Consider the following 27,661-nt stretch of genomic DNA (forward strand, 5'->3'; position numbering starts at 1 on the left):
GGATATCTGTTGGGTTCCTACACATCCACAGTGGATCTCCCCAACAGTAGTAAAGTAGTGGTGTATTATAGTTTAGATATTAGGTATTCCCCAGAAGGTCATGTGTGAGAACAATGTAAGAAAGTCTTTGAGGTGGAATGATTGGATTATGAGAACCTTAACCCAATCAGTGTGATAATCCCCTGAAAGGGATTAACAGGGTGGTTAACTAAAGGCTGGTAGGGTGTGACTGGAAGAAGTGGATCCCTGGAGGCATGCTTTTGGGGTATATATTTTGTATCTGGCAAGTAGAATCTCTCTCTCTTTCTCTTTCTTTCTGCTTCTTGGATGCCCTTGTTCCCAGCTGCTTTCCTCTATCAAACTTTTCTACCACAATGTTCTACCTCACTCAAGCCCTGAGTAATGGAACCAGCTATCTTGGCTAAGGCCTCCAGAATTGTGAGCCCCCAAATAAACTTTTCCTTCTCTGAAATTGTTCTTGTCAGGTCTTTTTGTTTATCCCTTTTTTTCTTTATATTCCCGGAGATATTTTGGTCTTGAAATCATTAAAAAGTGGAAGATGAAATTTTGTGCTTATTTAAATCATAAAGTGACTTGCTACTAATCAAAATATTGATACCTGATTTCAACATTTTAATGGAGGTTTTTCTCCTATATAAATAAAATAATTTGACAAAATGACCTAAAGGATAACCTGGGAGTGTTTCATGTATTTTATTACATTCTTAAGTTTTCTTATTTTTATTTTTTATCTTTACATTCTATTTTTTTTTACTGTCTGATATAATCTTGGTGGATATTAGGGCATTTTCTATAGATGGGATATTAAATTATGACACATTCATTAGCTGATTTTATATACACATAGTAATGTGTCTGATTTTCTATTTGTCACCTTTTCTATATAATTTGGCGTATAGCTTATTTTAAAATGTGTGGCTACTTAACACAAGTAGATCCATTTTGAGATTTATCATATTCCCACTTTGTTAGAAAAATCAAAAATAATCGGGAGACTATTAGAATATAGCAATTCACTACCTGATATAGGTCTGCCCTCTTGTGTTTATACTAGGAAATTGTTTATATTTTATTTGGGGAAAGTCCCCTCAAAAACCCTCTACAGTATCAAAACTATTTATAATTAGAACATTTTATAGCAAACGTCATTCCTGAATAATGGAGCAGTTTTACTGAGTTCAAGAACATTCATTTTAACATAGGTGATTCTGATTATTTGCATTAAATATAAATTTTTAAACAATGAAAATATGAAAGACAGCATTAAACATTCAAAAATTAGTCATTTTTGTGTCCTATAAATTAAGATTAGAATTCATTCCAAAGGAGAAAGTGTTTGAACATTTAGTACTTACAAATTTTGGCACTTTAGTTATAGATGGACACAATACCTACCTACCTACCTTTCTTTCTTTCTTTCATGTGATGCTAGGCTTGAATTCAGTGCCCCTCACGTGCTAGGCAAGCACTCTACCACTGAGCCACAACCCCACATTGTTTTCTTACAGCTTGCTCTTTATATAACATGATAAAATGAGAGTTTCATTTAAAGAATAGGATTTTTTCTACATTTTAATATAAATTATAGTATTCTGAAATCTTTGAAGTATGAGTTGTTAATTTTTATGAAAGAATAAAGAACAAAAATAATCTTTATTTGCATTTTACTGAGGTAAAACTCCCACCATTAATAGTTTGAAATTGATGTTGTAATGAACAATATAATAAAGCACATAGAACTTATCAGTTGAAGTTTTCTGTTTTTTAATATCAGTATAGCTAATTATAGAATTTGTATACTGTTGCATAGGTAAATTCTGAGACCAGTGAAGTTGAGGTCTAATATAGGATTTATATGTTTTCTGGCTAGTATGAGACCTTTTTACTGTCTGCTCCTTAAATATTTACAAACCCAAACTGTTCCCCTTTCTATCTCCAGTACTTCTCAGGATTCCAAGAACTTAAAAGCAGTGTCTCCTTCACTATTCAGCCAACAACACTTGTCAATATTGATGTTTCAAATTCTTTTAGTAACCATATTTTGGAAATTTTAAGCTCTCATGATTTTAAGAATATACTATGGAAAGTTAGATATTATAGCTCAAATAATTTGCTACAGCTTTAAATTAGTTAGACTCTATGAGTATTAGTAATTATGGCAATCATACTATGAGATGTTAAGTTGATCACCAGTTCCTATGGCTAACTTACAAGTCGTAGAATTGTATAATTATTGAAAACATTAAGAGAAATTTTATTTATATAAGATTATGGTCTTACCCTTATTTGATTCTCCTACACTTCAAAACATGTTAATATAGTATAGAAAATAATATAACTATTTTAGAATGGAGTTACTACCAAGACTTCTGTATAATAATGATGTAGTGACAATAATAATAATAGTAGTAGTAGTAATAGATGTGAGGATCAGTGAGCTATTTTGAATAATAATACTTCATTTGTACTATTATTTTGGCACTTGTAAAGACCTGAAAAATACTTACAAAGAAGCTTTTACTGTGCAATGTAAATAACATTTGCCCCAAGTTGTGAAGCTAAAATTTTATATATGAAGTGAATTTGTTAGTAGGGCTATTTCAAAATTAAACTCCTACTTCATCCTCAGAAAAGATTTAGGAAAGAAATTTATAAGCCATTTTGAGGAAATCAACAGTTACATTGTACACATGTATAGTCAGTTTTGAAAATTAAGCCCTTTTCATGTTTACAAGATCTAGCAAATGCATTTACTAACAATTTGTTTTAATTGACCTTTTCATAAAGAAATTCTTCTACTTGGGAAGCGGGCTCCCCTGTTCATGGGATGACATTTTAAACCAAAGTAGTAAGTTGCAGATCTGGAGTTTGCTGCAGAACTTCAGAGAAGCATCACGATGATGCAAATCAGCAAGAGACATATTAAGATGAGACAGAAATTGATAAACAGGTTCTGGAAATTTTGACGTGCTTGTTGAGGCATTTCAATAGTTGAGGCTCTTCTTATAGCAGAGCGAGTGAGGTATTGGACTTTCTCCATGATGCCAGGAGGCAGGAAGTCAAGTTTTAAGTGGTCAAGAGAAAGATAAAAAGCTGGCAGCCAATCTGAGGTAACCGTCTCCTTTTAGGTAGTCTGGAATGTAAAAATAGTAAATGGATTAGGATCATATGTATAACCTGTTCTCTGAATAGGTAAAACACATGTGCATTAATTGTTCTTTTTCAACACTATATTTTGTATTTATAACATCAAATCTCTATAATGTGTGTGTATGTCTGTGCATACATGTGTTTTTGTCTTTTTGGTGGGAAAATATCATTACAATCTCATTTGTCTTTGTGTTTGGGTTATGGTACAGCTTGTTTTGAGCTATTCCTTTTGGCAAAAATTCTTAAGTCTGTTTCTCTGTAAATATAATTGATATATATTAAAAATTCCAGAGCTAATCTCAGGGAATAGAAGTGCATTTAAAAGTTATTCTTTAGATCTTAATTTTAGTCTGAAATATATTTCACTTGTTTGGCATTCCTCTTTAAGGTTTTATAGCTTTGTAGAATGTTACTTTAAATATCATTTCAACAAAATTTGTTATTATGTACTGAGGACTGTCAAGCACAATAGGTTTAGTAATTATTATTATCTTACTAGCTACCATGGGCAATTCTGTTCACAAATGTCTTGTACTTATGAGCAGTGGTTTATGTCAAGCCCTATTTCAGAAATCTCACAATCTCTTGCTGCTTGTGGGACCTAAGCTTTGATAATAAAAATAAAAATATATCATAGAATGAGTTAGATTAAAAACTAAGTATAGGGCTAGGGATGTGGCTCAAGCGGTAGCGCGCTCGCCTGGCATGCGTGCTGCCCGGGTTCGATCCTCAGCACCACATACAAACAAAGATGTTGTGTCCGCTGAAAACTAAAAAATAAATATTAAAATTCTAAAAAAAAAAAAAAAACTAAGTATGAATTAATTGTCCAGATGTAATGAGTAATAACATTTGAGAATTTTCTGTTTTCATTCAGAATCCTTATGTCAATTTTGGGGGTGGGAGGGGTACTGGGGATTAAAACAGTGGCACTAAACAACTGAGCCACATTCCCAGTCCTATTTTGTATTTTATTTAGAGATAGGGTCTCACTGATTTGCTTAGGGCCTTGCAAAGTTGCTGAGCTGGCTTTGAACTGGTGATTCTCCTGTGCCATTGCGCCCAGCCCTTCTATGTCAGTTTTGAAGTAGGAAAAATTAAAATTTTTAAGAAAATATAGCTAACTGTCCAGAAATGATAATGGTTAGCATTTATTGTTACATTATTGTTAACATGTTATTACTATATTGCCAGGTTTCATTTTTCACTTGGTTTCTAGACATTCTGGGAAAATCCACCTAGAGTGCCATCCTAAACCTAATAGAGGCATATGCTAAAGAGAGCAAAGCAGAGAAGAATGGAACAGGGAAGACATATATGAGGCACATAACTAGTTGGACTTTGGCATTTGGTTTTTTCAAAGAAACCATGTGGTATGTGGTGGTTAGATTCTGTAATCTTCAGTACTTTAAATTGTATAACAGAATGGGCTTCCATATGACTTGAGTCTCTGTCCTCCATCATAGTATAGAGCCATAGTAAGGAGTTATACAAAGCCAAATTTTATCAAACTTTATTCTCTTAAAGAGTTGACAACAACTTATATTTTGTCTAAAATACATTCTTTGTTGTTCAATGCAGGTGGCTAAACTTATCCGTAACATTTCCCACTTGGAAAATAGCAGCTTAAACTTGGCATATATTTAATTATTTTTGTTTGAGTTCTCCAGATGAAAGCAGAAGTAGGGGGTATTTTCTTTTGTTCTTTAAGAAAATGTAACTTTATGTTATTTCTGCTTATATTTATTTTAATATCTAGTGGATTTATTGTAGTGAATTACTGTAGACCCAAGTGAAATTATACTATTAGGAAATCATTGGAGGATTTTCTTTATTCCTTTATATATTTGGAGATATATCAGAATACAGTTGAAGAATTAGCACTGATAACTTCTATTTGAACTCACATATTTTTGTGGAATTTCAGGGCTTTTAACTGGTCTTAAAACATCAATTTTTAAAAATTATTTTAAGATAAACAAAAAATGGGAAAAGAGGGAGCTAGCTAGCAGTTCGTCATAAAGCATATATAAGGAATCATCCCCTATTCTGACTGAAGAATGATACCTTCAGTCACAAGAAATATGTTTCTATAAATCTATATTTCCTTTAAGGATTTTTCGTTCTTTGCACATGTTTCGCTCTTCTGCCTGTAATGCCCTCAACCCCTACCCCTTTCCACCTTTTGGTTTTCTGCCAGGCAAACTCCAGTTGATATTTAAGGCCTAGTTTAAATATCATTTCCTAATAAAACTTTTCATTATTCATTAAGGTAGAATTGGTAATCACCTCTGCTGGTTTTTAGTAGGACTTCAGTGTATTTGTTTTTAAATATCTGTCAGTTTGTGTCTGTAAATTCAGTTTACATATCAATATCTTCAACTAGACTTTTAGTTAATAACTAAAATAACCATGTATTCATTTTGTATCTTAGCACTCAATGCATAATTGGCACTGTTTGATTAAATCAATAAAGTTGAAGATTTTTTTTGACTAAAAAATTTAGAAGATTCTCAATGATCAGATTAACCAGTTAGAAAAATAGAATTCAATAATTAAACTTGTAAGCTCTAATATGTTTTTCAAGTCTCCTCCAATCACAGATGAAGAAAATGAGACTTAGAGGATTTAAATCTATGTTTATGTATGGTCTTCTGATTAATACACTATTAACTTGAACTAGGCTTTGTGTAAAAAAAAATGAGTTTTTGGTGTTTGTGAAATACAAAGAGTTACACCCTAAAGAGATGAGGTCTCTACTTACAAAAGTATGATTAATATATTTTAATAATTTATTGTTTTTGTAGTGCTAGGGATCAAATTCAGGGCCTCATGCTTATGAGGCAAATGCTCTATCACTGAGCCACATCTTCAGTCCTTAATTAATGTATTTTAAAGATGATTTTAAGATACTGTAACAGCCAACTATTATTGAAGAAGAGTTTGGTCCTGGAAACAAATAGTGCTTGTTGAACTTAGACATTTAATGTCACGATTTTAAAGTGATATGTGGTAACCTTTATAATCTTAGGCTACAATTAAATTTGCTTTACATGCTGAAATGTTAGTACATATTTTATTTGGAGGGTTCAATTTATTTTATTGTGTTATAATCTGATGTGTTGTTCTAACTCTGCTGAACTTCTAAAATCTGCATGATAATAAATAAACCACTTTTCATCCCTAGAAGATAGGGCTTTCTTATATATCTTGAGAATTGAAAGACTGTGTATGAGAACTGCATATTTGCATTTTTTGAATTATCTGATTCCTACATTACAATTTATGGCATAGTTGTCAGGTGTTTATTATTATTATTTTTTTCAGCACCAATTTCTCTCCTATAAGTTTTGAAATCTTGCAGTCCTCTTTTTTTCCCTTAATTATAGCCAAGATATTAATAGCATAATATTTAATGGAAAGTGTGGAAAATGGCTTAATTTTATGTTATCTGATCTTTTTTTCTGAACTTGCATCTGGCTTAAATGGCCTAGGAGATTGAATTTAGTCCCTTGTCATCTTTATCGTAAACATGCACAGAACTTAATTTAGAACCCCCCTCCTTTAAGAATGACTGTAGGTATATATTGGGTGCTTTGTGACAGAAAGAATATTTGCAGGTGCATTTAAAGATTAATCATCCAAGCTGGGTGCAATGACACATGCCTGTAATTCCAACAGCTCAGGAGGCGGAGGCAGGAGGATCACAAGTTCAAGCCAGCCTCAGTAACTTAGTGAGGCCCTAAGCAATTTAGTGATCCTTTTCTCAAAAACAAAACAAAACAAACAAACAAACAAAAAAAAAACAACACTTTTTTTTTTTTTTTTAAAGTGCTGGGCATGTGGCTCACTGGTTAAGTGCCCCGGATTAAATCCCTGATAATTTTCCCTGCCACAAAAAAAATCCACATCTTATGTATTGTAGTACTGAAAATATGTGTTACTTGATAGAAGTTGGTTTATAGGAATACCAGATCCTTGTCTCTTGTTGCATGTAAGAAACAGGAAAGTACCCACAGAGTATGTTGTTTGTATGTGAGATCCATTAATATTCTAATATTCTAGTATAGGAAGGGTATAACTAACTTTTTACTCTTTGGGGAATTTATCAAGTCTTTTCTCTTTTGCTCAAAGAAGGCATTGGAAATTGAGAAAAAAAATCAAGATAGAGTTTTATGATTTTTTTTTAAATTGAAAGAAGGAAAGATTCAGCTTTCTGAATCTATAAGCTGATTCTAACTGGTTATGAAAATAATTATATAAACATAAAAATCAATATATTCCTTAATACTAACTTGACCCCCAAAATGCAGTGTCCTAGCTTTTAAGCTCTGCCTTGAGGACAGTTCATTAAGCTGTAGCACAGAGAGAGATTTCCCTCTGAAATTGGCATGTGGCTGTTATTTTGTCTTCATTACTTTCAGTTCTTTACATGTTGAAATAATGTTTTACAGTTAATTCACTTGCATTAAAATTAGTTCGTTTTAACTATGTATATGTGGAACTTTTTTAAAGGAGAGTTGGAGAAGGAATTTGGGAGAAGTCTTAGGGAATGATGATTGGCATTTAATAAGTATATCCCAATCAATGTGAATGAATCTAATTTTTTTTTTTAAAGCCCCGAAGATGGAGTACACTTTACAAAGCACTAGAGGTCCTCAGTTGACTGTGACTATACTGAAGTGGAGATGTACACCCAGACTTTATTTTTAAGTGTTTATTTGGTAATACATGCTTCAGAATTATGTAGGGTAAGAATATTGATGAATTATTTCTGGAGATGTCCAGAGAGACTGCTTCTTATCTGATACATGCCACTGTAATTTAGGATTATTTTCTTGATTCTCTGACTCCAAGTTTGCTCCTTTGCCAGTACAAGCAGCATTCTGTCAATTCACACTTCAAATGAAAGTGAATTTTATTCATAAATAAATAAAAGGAAGATTTCACCAGTGTGAGCAGCACACACCTGCAATCTCAGCACTTGGGAGGGTGATTCAGGAGGATCCCAAGTTCAGAGTCTGTTGTTTAGCAAGGCCCTGAGCAACTTAGCAAGACCTTGTCTCAAAAAATAAAATGACGGCTTGGGAGGCTAAGGCAGGAGGATTGCGAATTCAAAACCAGCCTCAGCAAAAGGGAGGCATTCAGTGAGACCCTGTTTTAAAATAAAATACAAAATAGGGCTGGAGAGGTGGCTCAGTGGTTGAGTGCCCCTGAGTTCAATCCTCAGTCACTCCCTTCTAACATAAATAAATAAATAAAATGGGCTGGGGATGTGGCTCAGTGGTTAAGTGCCCCTAGATTCAATCCTTGGTATCCTCCTCTCCAAAAAAAAAAAAAAGAGCAAGGTTCCTTTATTCAAGTACTTCAAAACAAATGGACTTGAATATTTACATGGTAGAATAATTGAAACAACAATGAAATTGAGGAAAACTAAGGATATAATATGGGAGTGGAATAAACTATGGTTTTTGTGAAAAGTTTCTTTTATTTTTTTTGAACCCAGAGTCATTTTACCACTGAAGTGTACATCTCTATTCCTTTTTATTTATTATTTTGAGACAGGGTCTTGATAAATTGCTGAGGCTAACCTTAAACTTGTGATCCTCCTGCCTCAGCTTCTCAAGTTGTTGGGATACGGGCATGTGCTACTATACCAGACTTGTGGAAAGTTTCCACAAAAATTAAGCTGGATTATAGGTATCAAGCCTAAATGGTTTGAAGGTATGTTTTCATCACTTAAACAAATTAAATAACAGGAAACTTTAATTTGATTGATTGTGTTTTTCAAAGTATGTGTGATAATTTTGAATTTTTTCCTACTAGTGTTTATTGCATTATAACTAAGGACATCTGTAATTTTCTTACATCTGACACTTTAAAGATGATTTGTAGAACATATATTTAGCTTATTAAAGATAAAATGTATAAATTAAATTTAAATGAAATGAAGTGGTTTTAAATTAATAGAAGTCTTAGTTTGCCTGGTAAAGGCCATTTGCAATATATATCACTTTCTATTTGTTTTGTCAATGTCTTGATTTATTATTGTCATGTTCATTAGTGTATAGTGCATATGGTTTAGAGTCAGAACCTAGACTCTTGCCAAGGTCTCTCTATTCATAGTTTTGTGAATAGGGGAACCTTTTGCATCTGTTTCCTAAATTATGAAGGAGAGATGCAATACAAAACCCAGAGAATTAGGAAGATTAAATGAAATATGTGTCCACAGTGCATTTAAGGAAAGTCTTTTTCAATAATAAAGAAGAATGTTTAAACTTACTATCTTCTAGAATTACCATCTGTTTAAATAGGAAATCTATACTTTGTTTTCAATTAAAGTTTTAACATATAACATAGTAAATACATTATATAATACGTTTAAAATACACTAAATTTTTAAGACTATACTTTTAGGATCTTTGTTAAATATACTAATTTTTTCTTGAGTCGTTTTATTTAAGCAGCTGTTCTACTGTCTCCAGTCAATAAGATTAATAAACAGTGTGTAACCCAAATACAGTTATTTTTCTGTATGTCTAAGATCCTATTAAAATAATTTTGATATGTGAACTTGAGGAAATGATAATGATGTGATGTGAGTTTTTTTTGTAAATAAGCCAGCTCTGTCACCTGTTTTTAACACTTAACATTTCATAATTTACAAATCTTTCATATTTATTCCATTTGATTTCATTTAACACATATTTTAGCACATACTTTTTAAAGCACATGTCTTTATAAATGATGACAGTATGTGGATGATACCTTAGAAATGCACTAGTTTGGACATGATGTCTGGACTATGGCATTATGTTTAAAATGTTAACAACACTTAGTGTTGTTAACATTTTAAACTGTTAGCTAAATAGTGTGTTCAGACTTACAGAAATTATATATACACTAACAGTAACTTTAATAGAATTTCTGCTCTTTATCTACTTTTTGGAGTAATGTGATATGAAATTCTGTTAAGAGTGAAATAACTCAACAAATACCCTGTTTACAGTGTGAAAATGTAATTTAAATCGTATTTGAATACAAGTACATAAATATGCATATAAACTTGTGCTGAGTTAGTTGTATAATATACCAAAGGAAAATATTTTATGAATATAAATATATTGAGTGGCAATTAGAGTGCTTCAGTTTTAGACAAAAATTAGAAATACATGTTTTCATGTGTTAAGCTGCTTATGGGATTATAAAGTTTGTATTTGTCTTGAGTGATGGAATTAACAACTATCATAGGAATTGAGAATTCTAAATGTAGATTTTATTTGATCATATAGGTAAAATATAAAAATAATGAAATAAAATATATAATTTTTCATATGCTCTGACAGATTTAAGGATGAGGAAACATTTGATTGTGGCATCTCTATTCCTAGGTATTATTTTTCTTTTGTAAATTTACTGGAGGAATCTGAGAAACACTGGAGTATAATAACTTGACAAAAGTGTATTCATAGGCAGAATAAACATTTTATCAGATTTGCTCAAATGAGACTTAGAATGTTTAGGTATCAAACATTTTTAAAGTGTTGAATTATTCTATAATTTCAGAAAAACTTTTATGTATGTTTATGACAAGTGTTTTAAAATTTTTAAACTTGTTCTTTATGATATAGTATTGAATTAAATAGAAACAGTTCAATTTATTAAAGCCTGGAATTTTTAGAAGTCTTTATTAACAGTTAACTGGACTTTATAGAGAGGAAAAATCTTTAAGGTCATTTTAAAAGTATCGTCTATTCTTAAGCTCTATTTTATTAGTATCACTGTAAGAAATCATAACAATATTGGAAGAGGTATTGTGATAATGTGCATGTTGTCACACAACTTTTGATATTATTCCAGATGTAAATAGCTCACTATATTTCAGCAGAATAACATATAACAAATTAAGCCATTTTTTTCTGGTATAGAAAAATTAAACCACCCTACTACCAAATAAGGTAACATAATTGGAAGATTCTTAAATTGGCAGAAATTCACTCAAAAAGCAAAATATAAGTGAAAGTTAAAATAACAAGTCAATAACCAGTATCAAAAATGAATGTGATGCTTTTCAAAATTAAGTTTCATTTTCACTGTCACAAAATGGATAAACAATTATTTAGAAAGTAAGAATTTTTGTCATAGCAAACATTTTATTGTAACTTAAAACTGAAATATAGAAAATATGATTAACACTTTTTTTAAAAGTTCAGAAAGTATGAATTATAAAAATCAGTGAAGTCTGTTTCTTACCTTGGTTTCTGTGGTCATCACAATAAAGAGTATCAACTTGTGTGAAGTCTTATGGGTGTTTAGCTGGGAGGTTTTCTGACTGTTACCAGGTTTATGTGAAGGGTTGGAGTAGGTGGAGGAGAAAATCTGTTCTAGGGAGGCCTTATGATGTCACACAGGAATTCCGAAGTTATGATTGGTTAGTCATAGTCATATCACAACCAACCTTTAGAACTTTATTTATCTTACTTTAGGTATAGAAAGGTCATTAACACTTAGTGCTTCATTTTTTTTTTAATTTTTAAAAAGTATGTGGCGGATACATGAAAAAAAAAAATTAAGCAAGCTGGGGCAATAGGAAGCTGTCCTTAAAAGATTTTTGCATCTCACTCTTAGAGATAATTGTATATTGATGGTAATGACTTTTAAGAGTTAAATAGTTATTGTAATAGGAATTTTAATACAATGAGAATAATAATACAGGCTTCAGTGGAACAGCTTTCATTGATTTTTTTTTTTTGCTGCTGTTTCTTTAATATTGCAGTTTCATAATGGTAGCTTCTAGCAAGACAAAAATGTTTTTACAGAATCGAATTTTATACCTTTTCCTAACTTACGTTGTTATTGTGCCTTATATCTATGTGTATGGGGGAGGGAATGTACATGATAAAACCAGGCTAATAACTGTTTTTGGTTAAAAAACAAAAGCAAAAACACAGCTTTATCTTAAGAACTAGTTAAATTTTGTTTTTTTAGTTAGCAGTTTAACAATGTATTTATGAATAATAATTCCCAATTTAAACTGATATGTATCATCCCAAGAAAAATAACAATTTAAAAATTTAAGTATTTAAGATTTTTTAAAAATAACTGCACTAAATTACCACAAAATCCTACTACATTTTTCTTAAAGCTGACAAAATAATAAGGGTAACTTAATAGCAAAAAATAATTAAAATAGCTGTAGATTCCTAATCAGTTGCATATAATAAGGCTTATGTTTATGTATGATTTGCTTTCCTATAAATTATTACATATGTGAAATTTTATTAAGTATAATCATATAACTACCTAAGACAGTTAATCAGTGAGAAAAGAATACTTTTGAGGAGGAAGGTATCTTCTATTTTCTTTTTATATAATTTTATTGTTCTATATATTAGATTTACTTAGCATATTTGCTAATTCTGATTTTTAAATTTCCTCTTTAATTTTGGAGAAACTATTTGCATTTAAAAATTTTTTAAATGCTTTATAGCAGAGTGAACTTAGCCTGCATTACTTTCTTGTGGGTAACTAAAACGTGTAGCAGCAGCTGCTTGTGTGTCCTTAAATGGAGATGATCTTGGCTTCTTCCAAAGAAAGATAAAATCCTTCTCTTGAGCAAAACTCTTGTTATTTAAAGAATCAACTAAAGCTAACAGAAAAATAATATTGCAGCAAAGATCCTCTGTAATCATTGCTAGGGAAAATTTGCAACTTAAAAGTAAACCCCATTGTACAAATAATATTTGACACTTTGCTCAGTGATTTTATTACAACCATTTTTTTTCCTTTAATTTTTACATAGTAAGGATTTCTTATTATTCTCAGTTGTCAGTAGTGACTGATAGTTTAAAACCTAGAAACCTAAAGTGGCTTATAACAATTTTCATACATGGTAATGGACAGACTGAGAATTCAGATCTAGATATGTTTACTTATAATTCCTGATAGAGTGGCATATTGTAGGTGAGAATTCAGATCTAAATATGTTTACTTATAATTCCTGATAGAGTGGCATATTGTAGGAGAGATCATTATTTGGATATAGCTTTTGTGGAATAGCCTGTATCAACTAAGAAATTCTTAAGATAAACTTAGAGGAATTATTGAATATTGTAATTATTTTTCAAAAATCTGCTTTAAGTTTGCCGGCCAAATTACAATTGAAGTTGAAAATGAAGTTTAGGAGATTGATCATTGTTGTGAAACAACTTATTCTAAGAAAACAGAATTGGTAATACTAAGTTGGATCAACCAAGAAACTGCTATAGCCTGAATAAAATATGTATTAATTATCTCACCTTGCAAGTATAATTAAAAAACATATGTGGGTACATACCTACTCTAGAAAGATAGGAACTGTGCATATGTTACTTGGAAAATGGAATAAAAAAATTTATTTTTTAGATTTGCACAAGGATGGGGAGCTTCTATGTTTACCCTTTTCTTTGGGTTAGCTGGTGATGGTGATAATCGTGGTGGTGATTTCCTGTGGAACTCTAGAAAATGTTATACTTTAGTTTTAACCTGATTGCACAAACAGAACATTATATATATAATTATATAAATAAATATATATTTATATATATAAATTATATATAGATATAAAATACATATATAATAGTACCATTGGTGAGTTGTAGTGTATTCAGTAGGGTGTTCCTCAAAATTAGGATGTTTTTAGATGTGTTTCGTCAGTCTTCATTTGGAATTGTGCTATCATTTGTATCTAGTTTTAGTCACATCTGCCCAATCTGTGGAGTGGTACTGTTGAAGGTTTAATGACACCAAGTATATATAGTGATTATCAGAGATCCTGTAATACAGTGTACATATGGTACTAATACTTATTCTGTCTTTCCCTTTAGAGGATGGATTCTTATGGTGGAGTTCAAGAGTTCTTTGAACTTAGAAAGGAAAATAATTGCATATTTAGTCTTAGTAAGCTTTTAAATGAAATTGTTTCTTCCATTTTGAAATAAACCAGAAACTGCAGAACTGTTAGCAGTACATATGACTCACCATAGAAATTTCAAGACTTGGGAGGTTGAGGCAGGAGGATCACAAGTTCAAGGCCAGTCTATTAGCAACTTAGTGAGACCCTGACTCAAAAATAAAATTAAAATGTTGCTGGGGGTATGGTTCAGTGGGTTCAATTCCTAGTACCACATAGACAAAAAGGGCTGAGGATATAGCTAGTGGGAGGATGTTTGCCTAGCATGTACAAGGTCCTGGTTTCAATCCTCAGTACTGCACAAACAAACAAATAAATTTTAGTGTAATTTGTTTCCTTTCTAGTCCTGTACATGTTATTTATTTTTTAAGAAGTTTTATCTGAGAACAGTTTTAAACTTACAGAATTATTGCAAAGATAGTATACCCTAGGTATTCTATACCCTGTTTATCCTGTTGCTAGCATCCTACATAAATATGGAACATTTTTCTCAATAATTGTACCAATGTTGCTATGTGTTTTAACTAAAGTCCTTAGTTAATTCAGATTTTCCTAGTTTTCTTTAGTGTCCTTTTTCTGTAATGGGATCCTATCCAGATACCACATTATATTTAATATTTTTGTCTCCTTCAGACCCCTTCCTTGGTTGTGACAATTTCTCAAACCTTCCTATTTTGATGACTAATGGATTTAAAGAATATTAACCACATATTTTTGTAGAATGTCTTCTGGTTGGGATTTATCTGATGATCTTCTCATGGATAGACTGGTTAATATGTTTTTGAGATGAAGGTCAGAGAAATAAAAGTGCCATTTTCATCACATTATTTATCAAGGGTATATTCTATTAAATTAACCTGACTTACTACTATTGATGTTAACCTTATCTGGTGGCTGTGTACAGTGTCTTTCAGGTTTCTCCATTGTAAAGTTGCCTTTAGACCCCGCTTCTTTTCTATATTGTACTCTTTGGAAGTGGAAGAGTATTGCTAGGTTTATGGCTGCTCCCCTGAGATAAAAGACGTATTAACAAAAGAAAAACATACAGATTTAGGTAAGCTTTGCATGACAAAGGAGGCTTCATGAAGAAATGAAGACCCAAAGTAACGGGTAAACTTCTGTCTTATGTTTAGGTTTGATGACAAGATACTCATGGAGAAGTATGATTGGACAAAGGGCAATCATCTGCTGGTAATAAATTGAGGGAAATTTAGCAAGAACTCTGTTCAGGTTCTTCTCTGTGTCTTCAGAGATAATGATGTTCCTTTTCTTCTAGAATTGGGAGAACATCTATCTAATGAGGATCTTATGATTTGTTTGAGGAAGGGTAGGTGTGAGAAGGTCACGAATGACCTTCACAGGTTACATGATTGGCCTCAGGGGAGATAGATGAGAGGGAGGTAAGAGTGACTCTCTTGCTTCTGCTGTTTACTCAAATGTCAGGACACCATGTTTTAAGGTAGTGTGTCTTAAACACCATGTACATAGATCATACTTATGCTCTACTACCTTAAGGATGGAGTATCTTAAAAAAATATTTGGAATTTCATTTATTTTATATACATATTAACATTCTGAAGACAGACGAGTAGGACTCAACAGTGTTTCCAAAACCACAAAAAAATAAAGAATTCTTGTATTAGAGGATATTTCTGTAGTTTTATGAGACAGCCCTAGATTGAGTTTTCCGAGAAAGACTGAGATATTTTCATGTTGGTATTTTAGGCCTATCTTTCTTGTTTTGTCTGTTATCACATTCCTTTGTGTCCTTTGATCTGGCTGTGTAGAACTCCCTGTGACCCTCTGAACAGGTTACTGTTCTATTTTAAGCCTTGGTATTTTTTGTAGGAATGTCTTCCTTATCAACCCTATTCCCATTAAAGTTTATCTCTTCTGTGAAGCTTTCCCTGTCTTATGCCATACAGTGTTGGCAAACTATAAATTCTTCAATTCAGTAACTCATTTGTGCTTTAGTTTTTTTTTTTTATGGTACCTTGTGTAGATCTGAACCATAGTGATTCTTTAATACTCATTGAATGAAGGATTGAATAAGTTAATAAAGTAGGGATGGAGAAAGATTGCCAGGTGGTTCTGTGTTATCCTACAGAAATATTAGGTACAGTTCAGAAATCCTTCTCAACTTTAAACTCAATATGGTGAGAAGGGGGGGGGATGAATGATTAGGACACATAAGAGTAGAATAACCAAGAAAATATTTTTTCTGTAAGTTCACGCTTTCCTGAACTGAGCCTTTTTAAAAATTAAGGTAACTTTATTTCATAATTTGATTCATAATAGTCCTTGGTACTTATAAATTGTTAACATTGATCTGTGATAGTCTGCTTTTATTTGTGAATTTAATTTTAATTTTATTTTTGCTAATTTAGTAACAAGCCCCTGTGGAACCATCACCCAAAGCCAGTGTACTGACAATAACTCGTATGTAACCATATGGTCTTGCCATGTTCTCCCTATTCTCCTCATTCAAGAAAATAGTTATTTTGGTTTCTGGATTAATTTAGTTGTTTTTGTTTTTATATAGTTCTGAGACATTTTTTGTTCCCTATAAGTGTTTATAATCTTTATGTAACAAATATCATGAGTATCTAATGTTTTGCACTGGGTATTTGAACTCTCAATTTGTAGTGGTATGTCAGGTAGTCAAAGAAGCTTTAAGGTAGACCAGTTTTTCTGGGACCTTTGTGACGAGAAGTTGGGTTAAATGGTAACTAAATTAAACCATTATTAATATTTAGACACATAAATAAGAGTAACATGCAAGCTTTGAATGATTTTTTGTGTGTGTGATTTAAAGTATTTGAGGGGATGACATATATATACCTGCAAGAAAGATGTTACCTAACTCTTTAGGGTACTTTTCTATTAAAAGTTTGAGGATTTCTCCCTTAAATTTTATAGCTGTCTAAGAAAGGATTAATTGAGAAAACTTTCAAGCAAAAATGAGAATGAGAATAGTGGTCTAAGACAGAAAGGATAAGAACTCCCTCCTTAGGGCAAGAGGGAAAAGATAATAGGGTTTTTCTTCAAGTAGAAAAAAAAAATAACCTCCAGATTATTAAGATTATTTGGAGGAAGTGAGTTCACTTTTAGAATTGATTTATTAAATATAAATGAAGACCCAAACATTTTATTTTTTTTTATAACTGTCTGAATTCTAGGCAGAATCTCTTTTCTTATTAAATATTCCAATTAGAAATGGGGAAGATATATCAAGAAAGGCCAGACAGTTTAAAAAGAGAGTTCATGTAGTTTTGGACAATTTTTGTAAAATTTATAAAACATATCCTAAGTAGTAGAAACACTACCGTATGCTGATACTTGTTTATCAGTATACAAGTAATATGGAAATAAAACTTTTAACATTTGAAAGTTTCCTATTTGTGCAGTTTAACACCAGAACAAGGAAATTTGGACTTGAGTTAAGTGAGCACATATAATAAGAAGCAGTATGACTTATGGCTTCTAAGAGAACAGCATATTTTATACAAAGAAAGCTGACAGAACCAAAGCCAAAATAAGAAATAGAAATGTACATACCTCATACAACAAATTTAACAACAAAAAAACAACTAACCCTCAAGTCTCTATAGAATATTTGCTTCAAAATATTCTGTACACCATGATTCTCTTTCATTAAGAATATTCCAACTCAATGGGTGTGATGGTGCACACTCGTGATTGATTCCAATGGCTCAGGAAGGTATCAAATTTAAAGCCTCAGCGACTTGACTTGATGAGGCCCTGAAGCAACCTAGTGAGACCCTGTCTCAAAATAAAATATGAAAAAAGGGCTGGGCATACAGCTCAGTGGTTAAGTGCCCCCAGGTTCAATTCCAGATACATACATACATACAAACATTCATACATAAATGTCCTGGTACCTAAATAAATGAATATATAAATAAAAAGAATATTCTAATTCAGTTCAGTGTTTAAATATGTTATTGTTGTATTTGACACCAAAAATTCCTTGAGCCTTTGCATTCAATTGTTTGTGGTGGTACTGTAACTTATTTTATTATACAAAATTGAAATTTTGGTTTTCTCCCTTTGTCTTTTGCTGGACTCCCCATTCAACAAGAAATCAAGTGCAGATTCCGAATATAAATCTTTGTTCCCATAGCCTTATCAGCTGTCCTTTGAACTTTTCTAGAAGTGTATTAACTAGCGGTTGTTTCTCACTTAACTTTCTAGTCATTCTTCACCCTGATATGCAAGTTGTTTTTTTCAAATGCAAATTTGATTGCTGTATTTGCTGAGAACTTTCCATTGTTTTAATTTCTACTTCAGGACTAAATACCTTAACTTTATATACAAATGTCTTTTCCTCATGTGGCTATTGTCATTCATTCCTACCATAATGGTTTGATAACTGCAGTTATGTGTTGTTATATCTAGAATCAGTTCCTTTTAAAATTCTTCTGTAATGCTTTTATTGTTCAGAAATAGTTCTGATTTTTTGTTTTTGGTCTTTAGTTACATAAGTAATAAGTGAACATCTTGTAATTCAGAAAAGTCTTAAGTTGCATGGGGGACTTTCTGCATTTCCTAGTATGTTTTCTTTGTCATGAATGTCAGGAATAGAAACTATTTTTTTTAAAGCTTCCCTACAATACTTATCCCTTACAATTCTATTTTTAGAGTCAGCGGATATTTAAGAGTATTAATTTTCCACTACAAGTGAACTCTTAAAAGGATAAATTGAAAAAATAGAGATGAGAGAATAAAGTCCCTCAGAGATTTTAGATGAAGTGATTCCTTTGCTCTTAACAATTGGTCCTGAAAAACTGAGATTTTACTTGCACCTAGTGTCTTTTAATTTGTCCACACTTTGACATATGATGTTGTTGTTTTTCCCTCATAGCTTTTTAATCAGGAGCTGAATTTCAATTGTCATTCTTTCTCTCACTTGCCTTCCTTGATGATTTTCACAATATTTAAGTGAGCTTTGTTAAAATACTTAAGCATGTGAATTTCCTAGAAGTCAGTTCTTCATTGATTTCTTTAGTCAAATTACCAGTTACTAGTTGCTAGTTAGTGTACTAGAATAAGTGATGCATATCCTTGCCTTGTGTATTTAAATTTTAAAAAACTTATTTTAAATCCTCAAAATAGTATTTTCATTGAAGAATGATTTTTCTTATTTTTTAATTTTTCATGTGATTATATAATAAAAATGTATTACAAATTGTAGTGACTTATTTTTAGTATAAAAATGGTATTTTTGAGTGTTATATGTACTATAATTTGTTGAATTACTCTCACTAGGTATTAGATTATGTGTAATTTTTGCCATTATAAACTATAAAAAAAAATACTGTGATGAACAAGTGTTCAATTTCTCTGTCTTTGCCTCTGGGGTCTATAAAGTTTTCATTACTAAATGTTAGTTCTTAAATGAGTTTCAATGGGAGATTTGTATTTGGAATCCAAGTGTTAGTTGGTTGTATCTTATTTTAGATGGAATAACTTTTTTGACAGAGTGAATTAAGTAGTTTTTTGTTTTGTTTTGCTTTTTTTTTTTTTTTTTTTGTGAGGATAGACTCAGACAATAAACAACCAGAAACAGAACTGGTCCATACCAGCAACCAAAGGAGTCACATTTTTAGTTGAGATCCGTGAGCCTTTTGAAATGTGTGCTTGCACTAAGAATGGAGAAAATAATAGTACCTTAATTTAGGTATGAGCTTTTATTTGAAGTCTTTGATTATTTCAAGAGAACTTCTAAAGCATAATTGCTTCTCTACTTTAGCTATCTTGTTTGTGAAATAGTAGTACAACTGACCCTTGATTTTTCAGCAGAAAAGGTTATACAGATGGATTTGGGATATGGGGTTCATATTATAAAACAAGAGATATAAATCATGTTCCAGTGGGAAAGATTTCTAAACCCACTAGACATTTAACTCTATACCAGCAGTTCAATTAATGTACTGGGAGTTGTACTTGTCTTTGATAGTTTACATAAAGCTGTATTCTTCATTAACCTGCCTACAAATTTAAAAACTTACATGAAACATCATCATCTGTTATTCTCATTTGCTGTTGAGGTGGATATAGATAGAGGGGGGGTTCTAGGACCAGCCCTAGCATTAAGATCAAGGTAATACCTTTGGCAACCCATTTATTAGGCTGCTCTGTTAAAGTATTTTTTTTTTTTTACAAGTCTGTTGTTTAATTAGGGCCATGCATATCTAAAGAGTTTATTGTTGACTCTAGCATTAGGACATTGATTTTTAAAAATCTAACTTGAAAAAAAATAAAGTATCAAAAATATAGTCTTGGATAATTATGAATCTATGTAGTGCATGTGAATATTAGAGAATCAAAAAGCATTTTTGAAATGTTATACTTCCAATAGAATACAGTATGGCCACTGAAGACTGTCCTTCAAATTCATCTGCTTTATATCAAACTGAAATTAAATTAGTTATACAGATTAATCTAAGATTCCCTGGGTCTGATAGAAATGAAACTAGACCTCAAGGGCCTGAAAATATTTTTTTTTTTTTTTCAAATAGAACTCCGTGGACTGATCGTTGAACTATAATCTTTAAAGGGTAGATTTCATTTCATTGTATGTATCACTGCTGTGAAAATGTCAAGAGGTGTTTTTCACATAAGTGCATATAATTATTCATAATGATGGGACTTGTTACTTATTTGTGTGTGCACAAATATAACATGACAATAGAAATTTTAAGTACTAATAACTTGGGGGATGCTAACCTTCTGCAGAAATCTTCACAAATAAATTGATATTTAGTAAATATTGTCAGGTATTGTGCTTGAGTATAAGGGGATATAAAAGAGTAAAATCTAATTTATGGTGATACAGATTAAACTGGGAAAGAAACTGCTGTTATAATTATTATTAAGTCACTCTAATTATAATACCTCTCTGTGCTGTAGGAAACAGTTTGGGATTGTCTTAAAGACTGAGAATATACCTGCAGAATTCTAGGTGTACTTGTCCTGTTTTTGTTGACTGTAAAGGGCCAGATGTAGACTCTGGGGATTAAAAAAGTGCACATGAAATGTTTTGGCAATTTTTCTAGTTTAAAATAAACTCTTTTGTTTTCAAAGAGTGAAATTAAAAGAAGTAGAAACAAAAATAAACTGGTACCATGCACAAAGTTAAGTATCCACAATCAACTTGTTTCTATTTTATGTCCTAACCATACACGGAGCTATTTAAATTCTATTCAACAGTTCTATCCTGAGAAGAATTCCCATTGTTGACTTAACATTTTTAAAACAGTAAACATGTAGAAGAAAATGGTAATGACACATAATTGCAGTAATGAAAAATAACCACCATTAATAATTTATTTTGGGGCTGGGGATGTGGCTCATGCGTGCGGCCCGGGTTCGATCCTCAGCACCACATACCAACAAAGATGTTGTGTCCGCCGAGAACTAAAAAATAAATATTAAAAAAAATAATAATAATAATTTATTTTGTATTTCAGAAAAATTATTTGATATGTGTTTAAATAATGTATGGAGTACTTTGGTCCCAGAGCATTTTTATTATTATTTTTTTCTATTATCTCTTAATAGACAAATAAGGCAAAAAATTCATAAATTGATAAAACATTTTTATAAACTGATTTTTAAAAATAAATGTTAGCACTTGTGTTACAGTCCTGATTTCATAGAAGCTAGTTCTACACTCTTATACATTTGTTATTTATAATATTGGGCAAGATGCAAAACAGACCCACGTTTTATTAAATACTTCAGTGTGATAGATTAATCTATTTCATGAATTATCAATTATATCCTTAATGGTTTTTCTTTCTTTTACTCAGTTTCACTGCTAGTTATTGATAGCTGTTCGGTTTTTTCATTACAAGGCATCTATTCATTAAATTCTACTGTTAGTATATTTTATCTTAAGTTTAAAAACTATATTAGATCAATGAAAGTTGTGGAAAAGGCTACATTCTATTTGTTTTATAAGTAAAATTCATGATTGACTTTAATTTGAAGGCTTAAGCTTCATTTGTTTTACTTAATCTCTATGGGTTTGGTTAAGGAAAGTGATTTATTCAACACCCCCCACCCCAGTACTGGGAATCAAACCCAGGGCCTCTCACACAGGCAAGTGCCCTACCACTAAGATAGTTGTTTTAAATTTTTTTCTGAGACAGAGAGAGTCTTACTAAATTGCTGGGACTAGCCTTGAACTTGTGATCCTCCTGCCTCAGCAGGGATTACAGACCTGCACTACTGTATGTGGTTCTCAATATTGGCTATATCATTTCCCTCCATCAATTTTGCATTCTGACTATAATGAAATCATGTTTCATGGATGGAGCTTTTCTTTGTTGACATTTTTAAAAGCATGATAATGCTAGCATGTAGACAAAACTAAATTGATTTTTGAGAGGAAAAATATCCCCAAGAAACAAGAGTTAATAATAATTTAGTTGCTTTGCATGATAGAAATCAGAAATACTTGTAAGGTTCTCTTTTATTTTCATATACATATAAAATATACTTTAATATAGGAAAAAATATATTTCTTAATAGTTTCTTTTAATCATTTTTTTCAGGATCTTTTTATCCTTGAAGTCACTCAATATATTTGATTTTTTAAAATTTCAATAAATAATTTGAGGATAGGAGAATATTATGGAGTTAGTTTAAAAAATAAATTTAATGAGATTATTAAAAACAGATCTTTCTATAATTCAGATTTTTAGGATTCAGATTAAGACTTCCATTTATAATGGAGCACTGAGGAAGGGGTTACTGATAGAATTTTTAAGGGTTTTTTGTTGTTTTTTTTTTCTTTTTGTTTAGAGAAAATATTTAACAGTGTACTCCACAAATAATAACACAGTCTTCATTAAGATACATATTTTCTGTTAAATGCCTAGTTACTTTATTAATATAATTCACATTTTTTGATTAATGAAATTTTAAGTTCTAAATTATTCATACTTTATTTTCATCTGCATTAGTGAGCTTTATGAATTTATTTACTTTTGGGTGAGGTACATAATTCTTTTACCAAAGGTACTTGTAGAATATCTCTTCAGATAGACTGTTCCAGGAAACAGGAAGATTTACTGTGTTGTTTGACATGTTGTGAGTGATGCATGAGCTTGAGGACAAAGGCAAATGAAGGAGAGAGAGATAACAAACTCAAGGATTGCAGAGGTTGTATTCCAGTTAAGTGTGGTAGCACTGGATCATCTAAATTTAACAGTATTTGTCTGGGCCAAAGAATTTTGAGCTATTTTCAACTGCACTATAGTAAACTTTTGTTAGAAGCATGTTTGGCCATTAAGCGACATATTTTGGCAACTCTTCATAGCATCTGGATCTCATCTAAGTATCATGTGTTTGGGATTGTTGTAGATGGCCACTCTCCTTGTTCAATTATGAGAGTGGAATTGTATTTTCCAATAAGAAGTACCTATACATGTCTTCTGGATCTATACATTTATATGGTTAGGACCTACATATAAAGAGTTATGATTCTTCTTTGGCAAGTAATTAATGTTTTCTGAAGAACAGTGTGTCTTGTGCATTTTTAGATAAAACATCTAAATGAAGAATTATCTCCTTTCCCTGAGTTTGGCAACTATCAGACAGATCTATCAAATGATTACTTGTGGTCTTTGTTTTATCCATATAAATTTTGAAATTTTTTTTTAAAATTTTTTAATATTTATTTTTTAGTTCTCGGCGGACACAACATCTTTGTTGGTATGTGGTGCTGAGGATCGAACCCGGGCCGCACGCATGCAAGGCGAGCGCGCTACCGCTTGAGCCACATCCCCAGCCCAAAATTTTGAAATAGTACCTTTATGAAATTCTTTGTTCTTTAATTTGCTGACAGTTACAAGCCTTTATAATTACCTTTGTATATTTCATGTTCATGCAAAAAGTTTTATTATTTATAAGCTATAAATGTAAGTCTATATTCATAAGTTTAAATTACATTCTCCTTGATTACTTATATTGGCTACTGTCAAGTTAGAAACCTGATTGACTACTTGAAATTCTCAGAAGAACAGCATAACAAGAAGTTTCTATTTCATCAGCATATGAATTTGATATATGTTTTTCTATCAAACAAGCTAGGTTTTCTGGAATTTGTTAAAAATATGCATTTTAGTACCGTATATACCACGCAATGATATGTCTCTTGGCCAGGTAAGAGTTTATTGAATAGAAATTCTGTTTTCTTTTGAAAATATATTTTCTTTTTTTTAAATTTTATTGGTTGTTCAAAACATTACAAAGCTCTTGATATATCATATTTCATACATTTGATTAAAGTGGGTTATGAACTCCCATTTTTACCCTGTATACAGATTGCAGAATCACATCGGTTACACATCCACGTTTTTACATATTGCCATACTAGTGACTGTTGTGTTCTGCTATCTTTCCTATCCTCTACTATCCCCCCTCCCCTCCCCTCCCATCTTCTCTCTCTATCCCATCTACTGTAATTCATTTCTCTCCCTTGATTTTTTCCCTTTCCCCTCACATCCTCTTATATGTAATTTTGTATAACAATGAGGGTCTCCTTCCATTTCCATGCAATTTCCCTTCTCTCTCCCTTTCCCTCCCACCTCTCTTCCCTGTTTAATGTTAATCTTTTTCTCATGCTCTTCCTCCCTCTTCTGTTTTTAGTTGCTCTCCTTATATCAAAGGAGACATTTGGCATTTGTTTTTTAGGGATTGGCTAGCTTCACTTAGCATAATCTGCTCTAATGCCATCCATTTCCCTGCAAATTCCATGATTTTGTCATTTTTTAGTGCTGAGTAATACTCCATTGTGTATAAATGCCATATTTTTTTAATCCATTCATCTATTGAAGGGCATCTAAGTTGGTTCCACAGTCTAGCTATTGTGAATTGTGCTGCTATGAACATCGATGTAGCAGTATCCCTATAGTACGCTCTTTTAAGGTATTCAGGGAATAGTCCGAGAAGGGCAATAGCTGGGTCAAATGGTGGTTCCATTCCCAGCTTTCCCAGGAATCTCCATACTGCTTTCCAAATTGCCAAAACCAATTTCCAGTCCCACCAGCAATGTACAAGTGTACCCTTTTCCCCACATCCTCACCAGCACTTGTTGTTGTTTGACTTCATAATGGCTGCTAATCTTACTGGAGTGAGATGGTATCTTAGGGTGGTTTTGATTTGCATTTCTCTGACTGTTAGAGATGGTGAGCATTTTTTCATGTACTTATTGATTGATTGTATATCCTCCTCTGAGAAGTGTCTGTTCAGGTCCTTGGCCCATTTGTTGATTGGGTTATTTGTTATCTTATTGTTTAATTTTTTGAGTTCTTTGTATACTCTGGATATTAGGGCTCTATCTGAAGTGTGAGGAGTAAAGATTTGTTCCCAGGATGTAGGCTCCCTATTTACCTCTCTTATTGTTTCTCTTGCTGAGAAAAAACTTTTTAGTTTGAGTAAGTCCCATTTGTTGATTCTTGTTTTTAACTCTTGTGCTATGGGTGTCCTATTAAGGAATTTGGAGCCCGACCCCACAATATGTAGATCAGAGCCACCTTTTTCTTCTATCAGGTGCAGAGTCTCTGATTTGATATCAAGCTCCTTGATCCATTTTGAGTTAACTTTTGTGCATGGTGAGAGAAAGGGATTCAGCTTCATTTTGTTGCATATGGATTTCCAGTTTTCCCAGCACCATTTGTTGAAGATGCTATCCTTCCTCCATTGCATGCTTTTAGCCCCTTTATCGAATATAAGATAGTTGTAATTTTGTGGATTGGTTTCTGTGTCCTTTGTTCTGTACCATTGGTCCACCTGCCTGTTTTGGTACCAGTACCATGCTGTTTTTGTTACTATTGCTCTGTAGTACAGTTTGAAATCTGGTATCGCTATACCTCCTGATTCACACTTCCTGCTTAGAATTGCTTTAGCTATTCTGGGTCTTTTATTTTTCCATATGAATTTCATGATTGCTTTTTCTATTTCTACAAGAAATGCCGTTGGGATTTTGATTGGCATTGCATTGAACCTATAGAGAACTTTTGGCAATATCGCCATTTTGATGATGTTAGTTCTGCCTATCCATGAACAGGATATATTTTTCCATCTTCTAAGATCTTCTGTTTCTGTCTTTAGGGTTCTGTAGTTTTCATTGTATAAATCTTTCACCTCTTTTATTAGGTTGACTCCCAAGTGTTTTATTTTTTTTGAGGATATTGTGAATGGGGTGGTTTTCCTCATTTCCAGTTCAGAAGATTTGTTGCTGATATACAGACATGCCTTTGATTTATGCGTGTTGATTTTATATCTTGCTACTTTGCTGAATTCATTTATTAGCTCTAGTAGTTTCTTTGTAGACCCTTTTGTGTCTTCTAGGTATAGGATCATATCATCCACAAATAGTGATAATTTAAGTTCTTCGTTTCCTATCTTAATGCCTTTAATTTCTTTTGTCTGTCTAATTGCTCTGGCCAGTAAGAAATTCTGTTTTCTAACTACCTGAGAAAATAGTGTATTACTAATGGGTTATAGGGGAGAAGTTATTTGAATATAAAATACTTTCTTCATTTCCATTTTAGGGAGCAAATTATCCACTGCCTTAATAGAAATCCTCTTTGTTCTCCTAAGGTATTGACAGCTCTTAAGAGCCAACTTTTGTAGGTTGTTATCAATTTTATTCTTGTGTTCTTGGTGTACATTAATTTATCTTGCCTTTTATCTCATGACTCTTTACAGTTGTAAGATAGCACTAAAGTGATGAAGAGATAGAAAATTATATCGGTACAGTTCATTCTGTCATCTACAGTGTACCTTGGAGACCTGAGTGTTTTCCTTTAGGAAATACGAGTAAAATAAAGTGCAGATTTCCTGTGGTTATTATATGCTTTGTTTTTGTTGAGGCCTGACATACAATCAATGGCATAGTTTTATTAATCTTAAATGTAATTTTAATGTCATTTTTATTTCATACACACATGCTTACCTGATAACCACTGTTCAAGAAACAAAGTTTCCAGTGCCCATTAAGCTTAATTTGGGTGTCTTAATCCATATAGCAACACCCTATATCTCATCTGTTTCCACTGTTCTCACTTTTATTATCAAGTAAACATGATTTTGTCAGGATTCTTTTGCTTAGTACAGTGTCTCTAAATTTGATCCATGCCATGTAGTATAATAGGTCTGTTTTATTGCTGTGTAGTATTCTATTTTACACATTTACCACAATTACTTATTCATTGCTTTGATTGTTTTAAAGTTACTATGATAAGTTCTTTCTGCTTCCAGTATTGTCAAATGGAATGCATATAAATATTTACCTAGAATTACTTGTGGGAGAATAAATTTTATTGAGTCATTAACAAAAATATGCATTTTTACAAAGTATGCATTTTATAGGACTAAATGATACATGCATGGAATTTGATTACATCTCTTCTTTCCAAAATGTTTCCTATAATTTTTTAATGATGTTTTATCAGTATATAAATCTTACACCCAATTTCTTAACTTTTTATTCCCGAGCATTTA

At 31.9% G+C, this 27,661-nt stretch overlaps 2 protein-coding genes across 5 annotated transcripts in view; one reads left to right on the forward strand and one right to left on the reverse strand.

Moving 5' to 3' along the window:
• Window positions 1-27,661, forward strand: part of Cep85l (centrosomal protein 85L) — a 216,661-nt gene that overhangs the window by 114,929 nt on the left and 74,071 nt on the right. The window lies entirely within an intron of this gene.
• Pln (phospholamban) lies at window positions 638-11,519 on the reverse strand. Its single transcript, XM_026394095.2, has 2 exons — window positions 11,425-11,519; window positions 638-3,154 (listed from the first exon to the last, which is right to left on the reverse strand). The coding sequence occupies exon 2, from the start codon at window positions 3,059-3,061 to the stop codon at window positions 2,903-2,905; it is 159 nt and encodes a 52-aa protein (XP_026249880.1). The 5' UTR covers window positions 3,062-3,154; window positions 11,425-11,519; the 3' UTR covers window positions 638-2,902.

This window comes from Urocitellus parryii, chromosome 8, assembly GCF_045843805.1.
Source record: "Urocitellus parryii isolate mUroPar1 chromosome 8, mUroPar1.hap1, whole genome shotgun sequence".
In the NCBI taxonomy this organism is placed as follows: domain Eukaryota; kingdom Metazoa; phylum Chordata; class Mammalia; order Rodentia; family Sciuridae; genus Urocitellus; species Urocitellus parryii.